Source organism: Rhinolophus sinicus, chromosome 18 (assembly GCF_057876585.1).
Source record: "Rhinolophus sinicus isolate RSI-liver-muscle chromosome 18, RSI-T2T, whole genome shotgun sequence".
In the NCBI taxonomy this organism is placed as follows: domain Eukaryota; kingdom Metazoa; phylum Chordata; class Mammalia; order Chiroptera; family Rhinolophidae; genus Rhinolophus; species Rhinolophus sinicus.
The window spans coordinates 85,048,757-85,068,927 of record NC_142518.1 but is presented as its reverse complement, the minus strand read 5'-3'; the positions used below and the strand labels follow the sequence as shown (position 1 = coordinate 85,068,927).

The following is a 20,171-nucleotide window of genomic DNA, read 5'->3' as shown; positions in this document are numbered from 1 at the left end:
CACACTGTTCCCCAATATTCCCCAATAAAAAATAAAAAAAATAAAAGATAGGAATTTGGTGATAAGGAGGCCTAGGAAAGAGATAAGCATATATGCATAGGCCTCTTATAATGGGCCAGATTGTGAAGATCTTTGTGTTCCACATAACTGCCCTCAGAGGGCATCTTCTGTGGAGGAGGCTCTCAGTAACCAGGTGAATAAGATCACCTATGTTGTTGTTGTTAGCTTCTTTCTTTAGCTACCCTAGTGCTTGCTGAATAGGCCTATGTACAAAATGGCTGTGGCAGCTGGGATAGGTGTATGTATGTGGGCTTCCTTCACCAAAGCTAATCTGTCTACCATCAGTTTGAATTGGCAACCTGCTTATCAAAAGAGACCAAATGCTGAGGCATCAACATGGCACCATTTCCCTGGGGACCAGGTAGTCATCTGGTAGCAGATTGGCTACACTAAACCCCTTCCATCATTCAGGAGGCACCAACTATCTTCATAGGAATAGATGCATATTCTGAATATGGATTTGCTTTTTCTGCTTGCAGTGCCTCTGCCAGCAGCACCATGTGGACTCACAGAATGTCTGATTCATCACCATGGTATTCCACCCAATATTGTTTCCAACAAAGTAACTCAGTTTACCCTGAAGGAAGTGTGGTGATGGGCTCATCCTCATGGAATTTATTGGTCTTATCAAGTGTCCCATTACCCAGAAACACCAGGCTTGATAGAATGGAGAAATTTCCTGCTGAAGGCTCAGTTATGGCACCACAGCCTGAAAGTTTGGGGTATTGTCCTACAGAATCTAGTATATGCTTTAAACCAGTGGCCAGTATATCATAGCATCTCCCTTGTAGCAAAAGTGTATGGGTCCAGGATTCCAGAGATGGAGGTGGGAATGACCCCTCACCCCTGAAGTATTTGCTTCCTATCCTTACATCTTGGACTCAGTGGGTTAAGAGGTTCTAATGCCTAAGGCAGAAATCCCCCCCCCCCCCCGGGAACATATTGGGATTCTGATGTTTTAGAGGCTGACACTGCCTTTTGGCCATTTTGTGCTCCTCACATTGTTGAACGAACAGGCAGACAAGGGTTCACCGTACAGACCAGGGTGGTCTACCTTGATTACCAAAGGCAAATTAGGTTGCTATTACCCAGTGGAGGCAAGGAGGATTATGTCTAGAACCCAGAGTCTTCACTGGGGTGCTTCTTATCACTCTCTTGCTCAATAGTACTGGTCAATGAAAACTGGTAACCCAATCAGGGTAATATTATAAGGATTCCTATCATGTGGGGATGAAGGCTTAGGTCAATCCACCAGGTAATGTATCCTGTCCTACTGAGATGCTGTAAGGGAAACATGGAGTGTGTGGCAGGAAAAGGAATCTATGATTACCTACTTAGAGCTTGCTTCCAACTACAGAAGCAGGGACTATACCAACTGTGTTTTATGTTTATAGCCTCCCTTTCCCCCTTTTACTTTATATGAAAAACACTGGTGGTGGCTAATATTTTAAATTTCATGTGGTAATATGAATAAGTTGACATCACCCTGTAATGATACAGTAGTTGATGGTACTTTGTACATTCCATTTGAGGGCATAGGTTTTTCATCTGGACAAAGGGCAAGAGTAGTGTGGAAGGGCAAAAGGAATGATCAATGCTGGAAGTTCTCTGTTTTTCCTTTTGAGATACACTTTCCACCCTTCTCCACCCTGCTCTGTCCTCTGATCCATATTAACTGCATTTGCCAGGCTCTCTTGCATTATGGTTTCCTGTAGCCATCAGCCAATGGGTGGTATCAGCAGATCAGATGATAGAAAGAGAGAAAGGTCAGGATACTTATATCTCAGGTTCCCTCTCTGCTGAGATGTAAATTGGCAGTAATTCCACTATAGAAGGCCATAGATCCTGTTGAATGTTCCTTTCTTTTCTTTTTTTTTTTAACTTTTATTTTATTTTAAGTGTATTTTTCCAGAACCCATCAGCTCCAAGTCAAGTAGTTGTTTCAATCTAATTGTGGAGGGCACAGCTCACAGTGGCCCATTTGGGGATAGAACCGGCAACCTTTTTGTTAAGAGCATGTGCTCTAACCAACTGAGTCAACTGGCCGCCTCCGCCTTTCCTTTTTATTTTGTTTTATTTTATTTTACTTTTCCTTATTTCTTTAGTTTTTTTATTAACATTGTTATGTACACCTGAATATTTATTTAGTTTTTAGTAAGTCCCCTTTCCCCTTCAGGCTTAGGTATACTACTTCCAAGTGTTGCTAGCCCTGAGGTGCTTCACCATCCATTTGTTGGTTTCTCTCAATCCTGCAGCACCCTTGTGCATGGTTCCCTCATTAAACTCTTTAATTATCTCCTTTGAGTATGTCATGTGTTTCCCGTCATGAACCCTATACAATTCCTAGTGTTTGTTTATACATACCTTCTCCTTTTTTATAATCAGTCTTGACAGAGGTTTTTCAGTTTTATTAGACTTTTCAACAAACACATTTTTTATTTTATTGTTATTTTCTATTGGATATTTTCATTTTTTATTAATATTTGCTATTTTAAAATGTCCTTATTTCTGCTTTCTTTCATTTACCTGTTATTGTTTTTGCAACACTTTTTTTATTATTGGGGAATATTGGGGAACAGTGTGTTTCTCAAGGGTCCATCAGCTCCAAGTCATTGACCTTCAATCTAGTTGTGGAGGGCGCAGCTCAGCTCCAAGTCCAGTTGCTGTTTTTCAATCTTAGTTGCAGGGGATGCAGCCCATCATCCCATGAGGGAATTGAACCTGCAACCTTGTTGTTAAGAGCTCGCGCTCTAAATAACTGAGCCATCTGGCCACCCCTGTTTTTGCAACTTCTTAAATTGATGCTTAGCTTTTTTATTTCTGGCCTTGTTTCTTTAATAATACAGAAATTTAAGGATATAAATTTCTTCCTAAACACCACTTTAGCTGCAACCTATCATTTTCTATTAGTATTTATATGTAACATTTTCAGTATTGTTCTGTTCTAAGTATTCTAATTTTTACTATGACCTTCTCCTTTGGCCTGTGATTTATTTCAAAGTATGGTTTTAAATTTCCAAATATAGTGTTTATTTTCCAGTTGCTACATACAATGTTCTATGTATATCACTAGATCAAACTTGTTCACTTTGATGGTCTAATTTTCTACATTTTTACTGATTTTTTTGTCTATATATTTCTGAGAAAGATGAATTAAAGACTACAGAATTGTACACCTGAAATCTATGTAACTTTACTAACAATTGTCACCCCAATAAATTTTAAAAAAAGACTATCACTGGGGTGGTAGATTTGTCTATTTCTCCTTGTAGTTGTGTTAGTTTTTGCTTCATATATTTCAAAGAGGTTGAATGAGTACATTCCAGATTAGTACATTTTCTTGGTGAATTGAAAATTTTATCAATTTATAGTAACACTCTTTAAATCTAGTGATTATTTTTCCCTTAAAATCTGTTTTGTCTGATATTAATAGAGCTGTGACAGCTTAATTTTTATTGATCTCAGTATTGGCCTGTTATATTTTCCCCATCGTTTTTACTTTTAAACTTTGTGTCCCTGTGTTTCAGGGATGTCTCTTAAAATTAGTTACACTTCTTTAAGTATAACCAGTCTGATAATCTTTACTTTTAACTGGAGCATTTAGTTTACTTATATTTTATGCAATTATTGATATATTTAAGTTTAAACTTCCCATTTTTCCTTTCAAAATAAAGAGTACAAAAGATTTTAAAAAATAAATCTATCATCTTCGTCTGTTTCCTTTGTCCCACTTTTTCAAAAACTTTTCCCTCCTTTCTTGCCTTTTTTGGATTGATTGATTTTTTTCCCTCTTTCATTGTTTTTCCCCTGTGGCAGTTTGGAAGATATATAATATCCTTTTGTGTTTGTGGTGGTTATCCAAGAAATTTTAATTTGTATATTTTACATAACTAAGTTAATTAAAAAACCTTTGCCAATATACAGCATTTCAATGGACAGTCCCACAAAGGGTATGACATTTGTATTCATTCTTTGATTATTTTACCTTGTTTTGCTTTATGTGCCACCTTCTTGATCCCATTATCTGTTTTCACTGAAATGGTAAGATTGCCTAACCTTAGAATTATTGAAAATCAACTTATCACTCTATTCCCCAGACTGTCAACACTGAAACTACCAAATCCCTAGCCTTTACCACAGACCTAAATCCCTGCCTAGTCCATTGGTACCCAAGTGCCAGTGAGATCACCAGGGAACAGTACTCCCAGCTGCTGAGACAATGTCAGTTAGCAAAAAACAGGTAAGCCAATAACAAAGATGCAAAAGGTATAATAGCTTTGAATCTTATAGAGCAAAAAGCCAATTAGCTGTGAGGAATTCCTAAAGGAGTCATCATCCATGTAAAAATAGTTCTGCAGGCTCTAGGAGAAGGAAACACCAAGGCCTCAAAGGGCATCACTGCAGTCAGGTCATACCACATTTGTGGTATACTGAGTAGTGTATACTGCACACAGTTCAGTGTTTGGAAGGAGAAATCACTGTGATACAGTAGTACCGTAAGCCACAATACAGCAGAATATTGTAGCTCAGTGGCTCTCAACAGGGGGCTATTTTGCACTTCAGGAGACAGCAATGTCTGGAGATATTGTAACAACTAGTGTGGGGAGTGCTACTGACATCTAGTAGGTCCAGGCCAGGGATGTGCTAAACATCCAAGAAGGCACAGGATCGCTCCTGCCCTCCCCAAAGAATTATCTGGCTTCAAATGTGGATAGTGTCAACTGCTGTAGATTATACACTGAATACATAAGTAGCAGGATAGTGCTTCTTGTATCACAGAAGCCATCCTGTAATAATGATTTCAAATTTTTTTAGGGAAGTATCATGATACAATGAGGATTCACTATGCCATTCTGTTAACACATGAAATACTCCACAATAATGAAAAATGAGAAGATTAAAGGGCAGTCATATTTCTGAAACTCCTTGAAATGGCAAAAAGTTTTTATGAGCAGATGTCATTGAAACTGAATGATGTATATTTTCTAGTGGGTTGCTTTAGAATTTCAAAATCAGATAGGACATTAGGAGACTAGATATAGCTGATGAAATACAATAATAAACAGCGTAGCATTTTCCCAGAACTATTCTGAATACAGTCTATTGCCAAATTGAGACAATATTAGTTCTAAAGTTCATATGTTAATATATGTGTGGTAAGATTTCTTCATTTTGTTTGTCTGTATTTTCTAAATTTTCTGGTAAAGATATATTTTTGAAACCGTATTTTGAAAAGTTGCACAAATAGAACAGAGAACCCCTGTATGTCCCTTACTCAGATTCCCAAAATATTCATATTTTACATTTGCTTAATCATCCTATCTTTTTTGTTTTCTGAAACATTCTAGAGTAAGTTGCAACATAATGCCCCATTATCTCTAAATACTTCAGTGGGCATTTTCTTAAATACGGACTTTCTATCCCTATAACCAAGGTAGGAGTACTACAAACCAAGAAATTACCATTGATGCAATGTTATTACTTAACCTATAGATATTCAAATGTAGTCAATTGTCCCAATAATGCCCTTTTTTAGCATAAGAAAATGTTTTTTCTGGCTGGGGATCAGCTGTCACTACCGTAGTTTCCGTTAATCTGGAAGAGTTCCTCACTCTTCGTCTTTAGTGATCCTGACGATTTTGAATAGCGCAGGCCAGTAATTTTGTAGACTGTCCCTCAATATGGGTTTGTCTGATGTTCCCTCACGATTAAAAGCAGGTTATGCGAATTTTTGGTATGACCAGTACTACAAAATTGGTTCGTGTTTTTCTTAGCACCTTATTAGGAGGCACATGATGCCCATTTGTCTAATTTCTGGGGATGCTTATTTTCATCCCCAGATGAAACATTGTTTTGTCAAGTTTTTCCTTAAAAGTTTCTATTTCGCCCTTTGAAATAGTATCTGGTCGGGAGATACTTTGATACTAAGTAATGTAAACAAGTTGTTTCTCAAGATACGTACTTCCCCCCTCCCTTTGCCTAAGGTTACAAAGACGCGGGAGACACTGTGGGGTGTCGCCACTGGTGGCTGCGTTTCCCAGGGCCGATTTCTCTTTTCCTCGCTAGACTGTACTAGCATAATGTCTGGCACACAGTAAATGGCTACTTCTATGGGTATTTTTATTTTTAATCTCAGCAGTTAGCAAGGTGTATTGTAATCGAGCTGCTTATATATTTGTCTTTCCCACAGACTGTGAGCTCGTTGAGGGTAGGTATCATGGTTTATTGTTTTTCTATTCCGTGTCTAGCACATATTAGGTGTTTGGTAAACATATGTTTGAATTAGTAGCCTTAAGTAGATACTACGGAAGAAAAGGGCTCCGAGTCGGCCTGGGGATGGCACTTTTCCCGTTCGAAAGGGAAGTGAGGGCAAGGGTGGCTTAGGGCGCGGCCAGCGACGTCACTCTGCGAAGGGGCCCGCGGGTCTGGGCCACCTCGTTGGCCACAGGGCCTTAGGCTTCTTCAGGGTGGGGAGGACCGTGGAGCGGGAAATCGAAAAGTGAACTCGCAGCTCCCGGCATTCTCAGTGGGCGGTGCTCCCCTTTGACCTCTAGCTCGCGTGCTACACATCCGGGCTTCTGTTACTAGTGAGAGGAAGATGGCGGCCGCAACGGTGGTGCTTCCCGTAGAGTGGATAAAGAACTGGGAGAAATCTGGGAGAGGCGAATTGTGAGTGTCCGAGCTGGAGGCGGGCGCACGGACGGGCCGGGCCTAGGAGTTACTCTCACATGTGAGGGGAGGTTGCGGGGTGGGGGTGGGGGGTGATGTGTCCCCTCCCCCATTCGGGCGACGGGTGTGGATGGCTAGGAGTTTCGAACTCGGGGAGGAGAGCTACTGTTACCGCCGCCGATCTCCTTCCTTCCCTGGCCTCCCCGAAATCCCTGCTGCCCGCCGTAGCCTGCCTTCCTTTAGCCTCTTAGCAGAACTCACGTTTCGTCCTTGCACTCCTGCTCTCTCTTTTTGTCCCCCTCTTCGCTTGAGCTCACTTGGCTCCTTTCTCCTTACGGGGCCGCGCCGGGTGGGTTCGGACTTTCCATCTCTCTCTGTTCCATTTCTTCACTCTGCACCCGTTCGACTCCGCAGTTTGGAGCCCAGAGCCTCCTCTTCCAGAAGTCGGAGGAGGGCGAACCATCCCGGACTCCTTCCCCTCTTCTCAGCCCGCCGCCGGGAAACCCGGGGCGTCGCGAACAGCCCCTCTTGTCACCTCTCGTCCTCCCGGGGAGCGGTCTCTTGGATTGTCCCGGCCTCCCGGGGCGCCGCTGGCCGTGGGAGAAGTGTAGCAGGGATTGTCGCTTTCCACGAAGACTTACCGGCATTTCTTTGCTCCATCTTTTCACCTTAGAGCCATTTCGGGTTGGACTCAACTTTCGTTATTAAATGTTTCCTAAACCCCATTTTGTCCTGGGACTACAACTAATTTTGGCAACTCTCCAAGGTTCTCGAGTACCTAGAAAAACGCGTTTCCTTTAGTTATAAACTTCCCCCCGCCAAGTAATACAGAAAATAGTAATTTGCCATACCAGCGGTTTCCTCGCCCAAAATTTCAGCGCTCTCGGGGGCAAAAATATCGCTTAAATAGTAAAACAAACCCCAGATTAAAGAAAAAAAAAAAAAGCAACAGCACAATTTCTCATTTACTTCTTTGAATCGATTTATTAGCTAAAGCTCAACCCTGTATGAGTTAACGCCTCAGCCGTTTTTACCATCGTCGCCCCCTATCCCCAAGTAGTCAGTTTACGGTTGCTGGTGGAGAAGATAACGAATCTTTGGAACTTCGTTACTTAGAACGAAACGCACAGGGAACGTGTTGCCGGATCTTGCACATGTGTCGTATTGCCTGCCTATATGGCCTCTCCACCCCCCCCTCCCCGCATTCGCACTGCTTTACGAAGTCTTAACAGTGTGAGCTCTAGAATTGGATTGCCTGGGTAAGCGGCCTTCTTAGCCACTTAACTGAGTGACCTTGGGTAAGTTCCTTAACCACTTTGACAGTATCTCCTTGAGTAAATTGGGAATAAGTACTCAAAGGATTGTTGTGAAGACTAAGTAATGCCTGTAAAGCACTGGGCTTATAATAAGTGCTCAAGTGATAGCTATTAAATGTAATATTATTCCAATCTTTAGATATTTAAACTTCCTGGACAGCTCTTGCACTTAAAGTCTGTACCACGAAGGTGAGCAGTTAATTGGTCTCTCTTTCATGTGTACTCGTGTACTCAACGAATTGAGACCCTTGAAGAGTGGGGGCTGTCTCATTTATTTTGGTTCAATTCTCCAGCCTCCCCCCCACCCCAGCCTTTCTAGTATATGCTTAGAGTGCTTGTTGGCTTATTAACTGATAGAGAAGTCTGTTTGATAGACATTCATTATTAACTGGAGCATTTTCCAAATCCTCGTACTGCTAGTTAACAAATAGCTGTTAGGTTGCATGTGCAGGGAGGACAAGATGGGAAGTTACCAAACCAAACCATTATCGTTATCTATATTACATTAGGATACCCTCCCCACCCCAACCGATAAATCAGTTCAGTGTTTTGTTTGCTTTTAAAGCCAACTTATTTATTTAGGGGCTGTCATTTTTGTAGATAGCTCAGCTTCCACCTTCCAGCTAACTGTTTTTGACAGTTTTACTATTATGACTGTCACCTTGGAATGAGTAGTTTTAGGGCTAGGAGGTTGCTTGTGACACAAAGAAATGCTGCTTGGCTTCTGATTGGCAGTTGGTGAAAAAAACTGTGATGTAGGAGATCAAAATTCCTACTCAAAATGGAGTTTTCGATTCACTTTATGTATATTTACATAACCAGTGCTACCGGTCATACTTCTGTGTTTGAAGAGCTGCTTCAAAACTGTTATTAGGACTTACATGTATATCGTTATTGCATGTCTTGTGGAATGTGGTTTGAATTTCAGTAGCTCCAAATCAGTATAGTCAGTTTTATAATTGTATCCGGTTATATGAAGAGAGTTTGAAGTTGCTACTTGTGTGACATAATGAAGTATTTTAAATAGTCAAACACATCACCATCCATCGACTTCATTTATTTGATCTCTTTGCCCTCTGAAAACTTTGTTGCATATAGTCTAACTGGATATTTTGTATCTTGCTAAAGATAGATGTTAGGGTTTTCATTTTATTAGAACAAATGATGTAACTATATTACAAAAAATCCTTTCGTTTTCTTAAAACAGCCTCTTAAAAATAAACCAGCAACTGGAAATGTTAAAAATGAAGGTAATGTGCCAATAAATTATTAGTGAATCCATTTATCGATCTGGCTTTTAGAATATGACCAATATTTAAAATTATATCTTGGATGGATTTTTCCTTTTTAGCAAGATAAATTAGCAGGTGAGCTTTAACTTGACTGAAAATTACTTTTTTTTTTTTTTATAAAGGCATGATGTTTTTCATGAGGTTCATTTCTTTTTGTTCTCTTACCATTGTAAGTCTGTATTCCAGGAGTTGTTAACTGTAGCATAGTAGTGTTAAAGCAACATATGAGATGTATGGGGCATTTTATAACTTTAAGAGAGGGCAAATTCTTAATTGTGCCTCATGAAAAGCAACTGTTTATTAAGATGGGAAGTCTTGGATTTGAAGAATAAGTTTTGTTAGGAAATTAAGGAGAAAAAAAACTATAATTTGCCTATCTGAGTAGTTAATCACATACTTAGCTAACCTGTTCTTTCCAGAAATACTGATTATGTTTTTAATGGTAAATTACAGAACTCTTTTTTTTTAAATTGAAGTTTATTGGGGTGACAATGGTTAGTAAAGTTACATAGGTGTACAATTCTGTAATACATCATCTATATATTACATTGTGTGCTCACCACCCAGAGTCAGTTCTCCCTCCATCACCATATATTTGATCCCTTTTACCCTCATCTACCACTCCTCCCCCCAATTATAGAACTCTTGAAATGATTTTTTCCAAGAGATATCAAAAGGACAAAGGAGAACTACCAAAACATAATTAAGTGTCCTGTCCAGTAACACTTAGATTACTCTTACAAGTTTCACATCTAAATACACACACTTTCAAATTCTGCGACATACGCAAGATATGGATTTAATCACTTTAATTTTGGAATTAGCATTTTCATTTCTTGATGATTTCATATTAACATGGGACTTGACATGATTAAGCTAATAAGCTTACATGTACTGGTAGATCCAAAGAATTCTGTTTTTGGTAGAAATCATTCAGTGAATTCAGCATTTCTTTGTGTTACAAGCAACCTTAATGTAGGATTTATGTTCCAAGCTCTTAATCTGAAGATGTTCGCCTCCTGTCAATACTTAGTCTAATTTTGAAATATTTATATTTGTTGAATATCATCTGTTTGAAGAACTTAATTCTTTAAAAAATTTACATTTCACTTAGAGTATTTTAGGCCTTATTATTGATAGTTATAATAAAGTTTTAAAATTTAATTGTCAAATGTTTTGGTTGCCATTATTTTCTGCTGCTACTAAATTATTTTATATATTCCAGGACTTATCTAAGTACATTTGGATGTTCATTAAATGTTGTCTGATTTGAATTTTTTGGAAGGAAGTAGAAAGGGGGGTGGAGTTTATGGCAAATAATCATTCTAAGAAATTTTAGTCTTGGTAGTTGAATTTCTTTTTCTTCAAAAAGTGCTTTAAATTCAACTGAAGCTTTATCTGAAACTTTTTCTTCATGTCTTAGTTTTCATTTGGCATTTATTTTCTCATTTCGATCTGTATTCATGAGTTAAATACAAGTCTTGGTCTGTTTTCCTGGTAAGAGAAATGCATTCTACAGAAATTGTTGGAGCAATATGAGATTTTCTAGATTACTACTGTTTTCTTTGTTTTTAGAAAAAATATTCTACAGTGCTTAAATATTAAGGTAGAGAGAGTGCTATTAATGTACTTGTATGCAGGAACTTCTGTTGTCTTTTTTAACATTTCCTGTTCCCTATCCTTGTAAATGCATGTTTTCATTTTCATAAATGGATCTTTCAAGATAAAACTACATGTCCCAATATTCATTTTTGTGGGTTATATCTCTCTTCTAACAATGACAATAGAAAAAGCACTTTACTCAAACAAATTTAGTCCTTTTTTGTTGTTTTGTTTTTAAGACTTAGTTGAAGCACAGATTAACATTAGTTTTTTATATGTGAAGCCAGGTTTGAGATGTTGACCATAATCAAGTAGTTCAGGCTTGTGCTGTTTCGTTTTTTACTGCAAAATGGGAACAAGTAAGGTGGAAAGCTATCATGTTAAGAAGTATTCACAAAATACTTAAGTCCTTGATAGAACTTAAGACATTTTATTCAGTTTAAGTTTCACAGATCTTTGACAGAAAGATTCTTTGTTTTCAGGGATCTGAGACAGCATCTCCACAGTAGCACCAAACACTAAGTGGAAAAAATGGTAAACTCAATTATTTGGTGATTATTAAGGGACTGAAATAATCATTTGAGTTTGGACTGAGGCGGAATATTTGGTTATTTTTTTTATGCTACGTTAAAATGGGCAACTGTTTGTTTCTCCACTAATCATTTAGGAGAGAGACTAAAACTGTTTTAACCGGTGTAGTAAGACATGCAGCATGCAGAAACAGAATTGTTTCTTTAAGGATGTTTCATGATCTTCTGTTAGTGGGTTACTTAGGGAGAAGAGCATGTACAAATCTACTGATTGGAGGAAAATTTTTTAGCGATTGTTTTTTAGTTTTCCTCCTACAACTAAGGAAGAACTGTTTATTCTAGAAAAATAAAAGTATCTGTTAGGCAAGTGAATTGCCTTACTGTAATAATCCCTCAGTGATTCCTTACACAGTTTGAGCAAATCTTTGACATGCTAATTAATAGTTCATGATGACATCATCTGCATCCTAATGAATATGTTTATGGCTTGTGATGGACAAGATGGAGTTATATTTCAATTATTTCTTAAATTCTGTAACAATGTCTGTACCATTAGATTAGGTAGGAATTAGAACACTGACATTTCCCCTCTCCACTGGAAGGATTATCACAAAAGACATACACATTATGCATATTAAAACAAATAGAAAATGAAACAACTGAAAATATGAATAAGCACAAACATTCAGCATAAGGAGGAATAGTTGGCTTTGTTTTTTCGTAGCCTGGTACAAAGGGAAAGATAAATTACTTGATTCCATTACATTCCTCTGTCAAAGACATAGTTCCTGCTATTATATTCTAAAGGGAATTGAACCTATGGGGATAGTGAGAACTACAGGGGAGAATTGTTTTAATACTTTGTAGCAAATATTGAAGCAGTCTTGATACACTTTCTTATATATTTACAAAAGAGCTAGATTGCAGACATTTTTAGGTTATATATTTTTTATTATTAGTTTCAGGTGTACATAGGTTATATTTTCTGATGCTAGTCTGAAGCCGATGATATTTCTGTGTTGCTTATTGGATGGAAGATTGATTTTGTTTTATATTCCAGATAAGCTTCTGATAGGTTTAATATATTTTGAGAAATTAGAAACTTAACCACTGTTCTCAACACATTGGAAGTAGTTGAAAGTACTTGGGGTCAAACTTAAATCAGTTTATTTTACCATTTCTAAGGTACTCTGAAAAAAGTTTTTTGTTTTTTAATAGGGGTTGGTTGAAAACTAATAACTAAGTGAGATTTTCAGACTATGCAGATTTAATTTAGTAATTGATCTCCATTGGCAAGTTTTTTTTTAAATTCTTTGGTTTTGAAAATAATTTTGTGAGACCTACAAGTGAATTGTTGACCAGAAAAACTTTGCTTTGACTTTTAACAGCCCTACACTGCTCATCCTGATGATGGAGTATTGAAATACTCCAAATACCCAAGGTTTGGGTAATTTGCAAAGTAGATAATCTCTGTGGATGATGGTAATGTGGCATCATATTTCATCTTAGGTATGATATATAAGCATATTTTATAAGGCTTAAAATTAATTGTTTTATTAACTGTGGAGAAAAAAGTATTGCTAGACATAAAGAATAAGAAATATCTGCCTTCATTGTTTTTGGTTGTTGTTAGAGCCTTGTGAAACTTGTAATAAGAATATTTCTTTTCCTAAATTGTAAAATTGAAAAAAAATATAGAAAAGTACATAAAAACTAACTGCAGAGCTTAAAGAATCTCAAAGATGCACACCTATGTAACTCACACATAGGTCAAAACAACATAACCTCCCTTGCTGATTGCATCCTCTTTACTTTCCCTGAGGTAGCCATTATCCTGCCGTTTATAGTTTTCTCTTCCTTGTTTTTATTTAGTTTTACTACCCATTAAGTTTAAGTTTGTTCTTGGAATTCATATAAATGGAATCAGAGGGGGTGTATTCTCTTGTACCTGATACTCTTGTACTTTTGCTCAGCATTATGTGTTTAGGATCCATTCATGTATTTGCAAGTATTTGTGTTTTGTTTTTTTCATTTTCATAGTTACAAGATGCTCCATTGTATAACTTTACCACAACTTGTTGATCTCTTATGCTCTTGATAAACAAATTTGTTGTTTTGAGTTTCCGGCTATTACCAACAGCTCCAATAGAAACATTCTTAGACAAGTGTCTTGGTGTATACAAGCATCTGTTTTTGTGGCATATATACTTAAGTGTAGAATCTCTGGGTTCTAGATTATGATTAACCTCAGCTCTACTAGATATTGCCAAACTAGTTCACAAAATATACTCCTAGCAGCAGTGTATTTTGTTCACCTTGCTTCACATCCTAGCTAACATTTAATATTGTCAGACTTTAAAATTTTTGTCGGTATGGTATGTATGTAATGGTATTTATTGGGGCTTCCATTTTCATGGGCATCTTTTTATATGTTATCGGTCATTCAGATTTCTTGTGAAAGGCCTCTATCTTTTTCCCATTTTTTTCTATTGGATTGTTTGCATTTCTTTCATTGATTTGTAGGATTTCTTTATATAGTTTGTATATTTCTTTATATAGTTTGCACTCTTTGTGGGTTACACTGTATGTATGGCAAATATCTTATTATTCTTTGGCTTGCATTTCCCCTCATAATGTGACTTGATGAACAGAAGTTATTCACTTTAATGTAGTCAAATTTATCAGTCTTTTGCTTTATGATTAGTACTTCTTTTGTGTTTAAGCAGCCTTTTCCCCATTTCAAGATTAATGAACTTATCCTCCTTTGATTTTCTGGAAATGTATTATTTTGCTTTTCATTTTTAGTCTTACCTAGCTGGAGTTGATTTTTATGTGTGCTGTAAGGTAGGGGCTGCAATATATTGTGGTTGATGTATAATGAAGAAAATCCAGTATCACACAGATAAATAGTTGGGAAAAGGAGAAGTATTTTAATAGCCTTTTCAGATAATTGTACATATTCTTCTTTGATAGCATGTCAAAATTCATGATGTGGTAGTTTCTTAATGATTTGTTGCAATACCAAATCCAAAACCAAATCAGTGATCTTTTGTAATTTGTTCAATTAAAATCAGTTTGTCTCTTATTTGGAATCTTTTACCCATGCATTATATTGCAACATCATGCACTGGTTAATTGGAATGTATTGGTTCACTGATTGATGCAGCTCTTCCAAATATTGATACAATACATTGTATAAGAATAATAATAAAAAAACATTCTTTAGTGTTATCACTGCACTAATCAGGAAACTTTTTATGAATTGGCAACTTGTTCAGTCCATGGTGGCAAATACAGGTTTTCCAAAATTCTAATTTTTGTTTGAAACATTTTATCATTGGCAACAAATACTCAGTTGTTTTTCTTAAAGTGACTGGCTACTTGGCTCATTTTTGAGAAAATGCCTGCCAGAGACACAACTCTGAATAACCATAATTTGTCAGTTGTTCTTTGAAGTAAAAATGGTATTCTATGGAAAAGCAGCAGCTCACAATTCTAAGAATTGCATAAGTGATTTTCCTTTAGACAACCATAGTATTTTGGAGCATGGCACAAAGGCTTAATGTAAACTTTCCATTTTGTCACAGAGAAATTGAAAATACATGTTCAAAAAAAGATATGTTCTCAGGGCTCCAGATTTAATAAAATTGACATTTTTTACTACTTCATCAAGGGCATTTTCTCCTCCCCCTTTCTTCTGCCTAACCCCTCCCTCCAGTTAAAGCCGTTGTTTCTCAGTCTAGTTGTGTAGGACACAGCTCCCTGGCCCATGCTGGTATTATGTGCCTTGCACTCCGCCGGGCTGAGGCAGTCGGTCACCAGTCGTTGATCGGCTGCTCGTAGCAGCTCACGGCAGCTCTCGCTGTCTGCCAGCCGCTCACACTCGCTGCCATCCATCCATGGTGGCACACAGCAGCCGGCGGCAGCACTCAGCAGCCCACGCTAACCTATGGCTGCTCAAGGCAGCCCAGCTCCAGGGAGAGCCATTGTTCACAATCTTAGCTGTAGAGGGTGCAGCTCACTGGCCCATGTGGGAGTCAAACCAGCCGCCTTTGGCATTAGGAGCACAGCGTTCCGACTGCCGGAGCCACTGGGCCAGCCCAGCATTTTCTTTATTGTAGCTAAAAGCACGTAACATGAGATAAACCTTAACAAAATTTTAAGTGAACAGTAAGTATAATATTAATGATAAGCACAATGTTGTACAACAGATCTCTAGATCTTTTTCATCTTACATGCCTGAAGTTTTATACCCATTGAACAACCATACCCCATTTCTCTTTACCCCAACCCCTGGCAGCCACCCAAATTCTACTTTAGATACCTCATGTAAGTGAAATCATGTAGTATTTATTCTTCTGTGACTGACTTAACCACTTGGCATACTGTCCTCAGGGTTTGTCCATGTTGTAGTGTATGACAGGATTTCCTTCTTACGACTGAATAATATTCCATTGTATGTGTATGCCACATTTTCTTTCTGCATTCATCTGTGGTTGGGCATTTGGGTCATTTCTACCTCTTGGCTATTGTGAATAATGCTGCAATGAACATGGGAGTGCAAATAACTTCTTTGAGATCCTGATTTTAACTCTCGAGTAAATACCCAGAAGTGGGATTGCTGGATCATATGACATATATATATATATACATATACATATACATACATATATACATATACATATACATATACATATACATATACATATATATATATATATATATATGGTTGGTGCAAAAGTAATTGTGGTTTAAAAGGTTAATAATTGCAAAAACCGCAATTACTTTTGCACCAACCATATATATATATTTTCCTTCCTTCCTTCCTTCCTTCCTTCCTTCCTTCCTTCCTTCCTTCCTTCCTTCCTTCCTTCCTTCCTTCCTTCCTTTTCTTCCAGACTGTTTTTCATAGCAGCTGCACCGTTTTACAGACCCACCAACAGAGTTCAAGGGTTCCACTTTCTTCACATCCTTCCCAACACTTGTTATTTTCTGTGTTTTTCTTTTATAAGAATTATGTTTTTTACATCAGTTTTAGGTTCAGAGAAAAATTGACAGGAAGGTACAGAGATTTCTTATTTATCCCCTGCCCTCTCACACGCATAGCCTCCACCATTATCGACATTCCCCACCAGAGCAGAGGTGCATTTGTTACAATTGAACCTACACTGACACATTATAATCACCCAAAGTTTATAGTTTACCTTTAGCTTCACTCTTAGTGACGTACGTTTCATTCTCTGGGTTTGAACAAGTGTATAATGATGTGCATCCATCACTATGTTAACACAGTATTTTCACTGTCCTAAAAAGCCTCTGGCTCTGCCTGTTCATCCCTTCTCCTACCCCCAACCCCTGGCAACCACTGATCTTTTTACTGTTTCCAGTTTTGCCTTTTCCAAAACATCATATACTTTCAAACATACTCTATGTAGCCTTTTTCAGATTGACATCTTTCCCTTAATAATATGCATTTAAGTTTCTTTGATGTCTTTTCATGGCTTGAGAGCTCATTTCTGTTCAGTGCTGCATAACATTCCATTGTGTAGATAGAACAGTTTATCCATTCACTTATTGAAGGCCATCTTGGTTACTTCTAAGTTTTGACAATTGTGAATAAAGCTGCTCTAAACATCCATGTGCATGTTTTTGTGTGGATATGTTTTCACCTCCTTTGGAGAAATATGAAGGAGTGGGATTGCTGAACTGTAAGGCAAGAATATTTAGTTTTGTAAGAAACTACCAAACTGTGTTCCAATGAATGAGAGCTCCTATTGTGCCACAGGAGGACCTGCGTTTGGTGTTGGCAGTGTTCTAATAGATGTGTGGTGGTATCTCATTGTTGTTTTAATTTGCATTTTCCTGATATGTAATGTGGAATGACATTTCATATACTTATTTGCATCTGTATATCCTCTTTGATGAAGTGTTTGTTAAGGTCTTTTGCTCATTTTTAAATTGGGATGTTTGTTTTCTTATTATTGAGTGTTACAATCTGCTACTCTGTGCCTTTTTATTGGTGAGTTCAGTGCATTTACATTTAGGGTGATTATTGATATGTGAGGACTTCCTATCATTCTATCTTTGGTTTTCTGGTAGGATTGTATCTCCATTGTTCCTTTGCTTTTTTGTTGCTGTTACTTCAGTGTGATGGTATTCTATGATTTTTCCCTCTGTTGTTTTATGTTACATGTTTCAGTTTTGGATTTTTTTTGAGTGGTTACCATTAAGTTTATGTAAAAGAAAGTTTCATATATAGAGTTCCATTTTCTTCAGCACGCTTACTTTCTCTATTCCCTTGTGCCTGTTCAGAGCTTTACTCTCCCCTCCCCCTTTTTAAAAAAAAATCTATTGGGGAATATTGGGGAACAGTGTATTTCTCCAGGGCCCATCAGTTCCAAGTCGTTGTCCTTTAATCTAATTGTGGAGGGCGCAGCTCAGCTCCAAGTCCAGTCGCCATTTTCAATCTTAGTTGCACGGGGCGCAGCCCACTGTCCCATGCGGGAATTGAACCCGCAACATTGTTGTTGAGAACTCATGCTCTAACCAACTGAGCCATCCGGCAGTCCTCCCCTTTTAAGTTTTTGTTGTTACAAATTATCCCTATTTAGGCTGTGAGTTGGTTTCTGCACTGCAGTAGCAACTTGTCTTTTTCCTCTTTTTTTAAAAAGTGGTTTGTTTTCCTTCTTTACCTTGTATGTTATGTTTACGTGTGTAGTGTCTTATTTGGTGTAGGGTTTGCCATTTCCTGCTTCTGTCTGTCCGTAATACTACTCATGAATTTGTATTCTTTTGCTTTTTTAAAATTTCAAGTCAAATATTCTCCTTCAATATTTCTTATAGTGCGGGGTCGTATGTTAGAAAATTCCCTCAGCTTCCGTATGTCTGTAAAGGTCTTTATTCCTCCTTCATATCTGAATGATATCTTTGCTGGATATATTATTCTTGGCTCATAATTTCTCTCTTTCAATACTTTGAATATTTGATTTCACTCCCTTCTGGCTTCTAGAGTTTCTGCTGAAAAGTCTGATGATAATCCGGTGGGCTTTCCTTTGTGGGTTACTGTCTTCTTTTTTCCCTGGCTGCCTTGAGGATTCTTTTTTTGTCATTAATTTTTGACAGCTTCAATACAATGTGCCTTGGAGAAGGCCTGTTTGGATTGAGGTACATTTGCTTCTTGGGTTCAAAGATCCAGTTCTTCCCACGAGTTTGGGAAGTTCTCATCGACTATTTGTTTGAATATACTCTCTGTTCCCTTCTCTCTTTCTTCTAATTCTGGTATGCCCATTATTCTTATATTGCTCTTTCTGATGGAGTCAGAAAGTTCTTGTAGAGTTCTTTCATTTCTTTTAAGTCTCAAGTCTCTTTCTTCTTCCATGTGTGTAATTTCCAGGTTTCTATCTTCGATGTCACTGATTCTTTCCTCCATCTGGTCAACTCTACTACCTAAGCTGGTTATTTCATTCTTCATTTCTTTTATTGAGTTCTTAATCTCCAGAAATTCTATTTGGTTCTTTTTTAAAGTTTCAATCTCTTTAATAAAATGTTCATTTTGTTCTTTGATTGTGTTTCTGATTTCATTAAAATGTGTTTTCTTGCATCCTGTCGAGTTTTTTCAGAACTGCAATCTTGAATTCTGTCACTTTCGTTCATTTTCTGGAGACTTCATTTTCTTTCTGAACTGCCTGGTTACCTTGGTTATTCATGGCAATTAATAAATTATTATTTCTCTTCCCAGGCATCTATAGGAGTGGCTTCTGCAAAAGGTGTATAGGAAGAGGTCTTTCTTTTGCTTTCCCGTAGGTGTTGGTAGAATGCTTTATTTTCTCTCTGACTGCAGCTTTTATTCTCTCTCATGCTGTAGTGTTATATTTTCTCTGCACTGCTCTGGCTTCTCACAGTGGTGGGGGCAGGGGGGCTCCATGGAAAGTGGGCTTCTCCTCTGTGAGCAGGCCACCTGGGTTTCAGGGCACCGCCTCCTCTAGGGGATGTGGAGATCTTCGGAAGTTTTGAAGCTCTTCCCACACCAGATTCAGGGCCTGTGTATTTCAAGGGCTCTGTTTACCCCTGCAGGGATCTTCCCAGATAGTTGGGGGCAGGGCGAGGCGGGTTGTGAGAGATGGCCCAGAGCAATGGCGATTACCACCACTACAGCCTGTCCTGCACCCAGGGCTCCTTCCCCTTTGCCGGAACTAGTTGGGCTTCGATTCGAGTTCGTGGCTGCAGGGCTACAGTTTTCAGAACTGTGAATATTCTGTTCTTTTGATCTGACACTGCTACTGTTCAGCTTCTAGCACTGGAAAGCTGGGGGTGGGGCGCACTCTGGGACGGTGGGGAGGTGTCATCTAAGCTCCATGCCTCTGTCTTCTGCTTGGCAGTGAGAGCTTGAACCACTGTTCTCACCCTTCTTCCCTCAGTCTTAGCTCTGAGGTTATGAGCATTGGGTTCAGCTGTGTGTATGCTGATCCCTCAGGCGGGACTGTGGGCCATAATGGGAGCAGTAGCAGTCCAAATTCTTCCCTGTGTCATGGCTGCGGTAGCTCCAGAATGCAGGGAGCTTGGAGCTACTACATACTAGCTCTAGTCTGCATCCTGTGGTTGGTGGTGCCACATCTCCACACTTCACCCTTCCCTCGTCCCCCCTTCCCTTCCTCCACGCCCAATTTGCCCACTTTTAGATTATTTCAGTTGTGGGTCTCTTA

General features: G+C 38.3%; 1 protein-coding gene across 16 annotated transcripts in view; it reads left to right on the top strand.

The window, feature by feature from the left end:
- Positions 1–20,171, top strand: part of THOC2 (THO complex subunit 2) — a 154,867-nt gene that overhangs the window by 5,978 nt on the left and 128,718 nt on the right. For 4 of the 16 annotated variants that reach the window (XR_012493508.2, XR_016019991.1, XR_012493507.2 and 1 more), the window contains exon 1: positions 6,549–6,729. The exons of 1 other annotated variant lie outside the window; for it this stretch is intronic. Coding sequence is in view for 12 of the 15 variants with exons in the window: in XM_088795059.1 (XP_088651185.1) it covers positions 6,659–6,729 (71 nt within the window). In the remaining 3 variants the exon portion in view is untranslated. Of the gene's footprint in view, positions 1–6,548; positions 6,730–20,171 lie in introns of those variants that run through there. 11 more of the 16 variants (XM_088795056.1, XM_088795055.1, XM_088795053.1 and 8 more) reach the window with 5 other exon arrangements.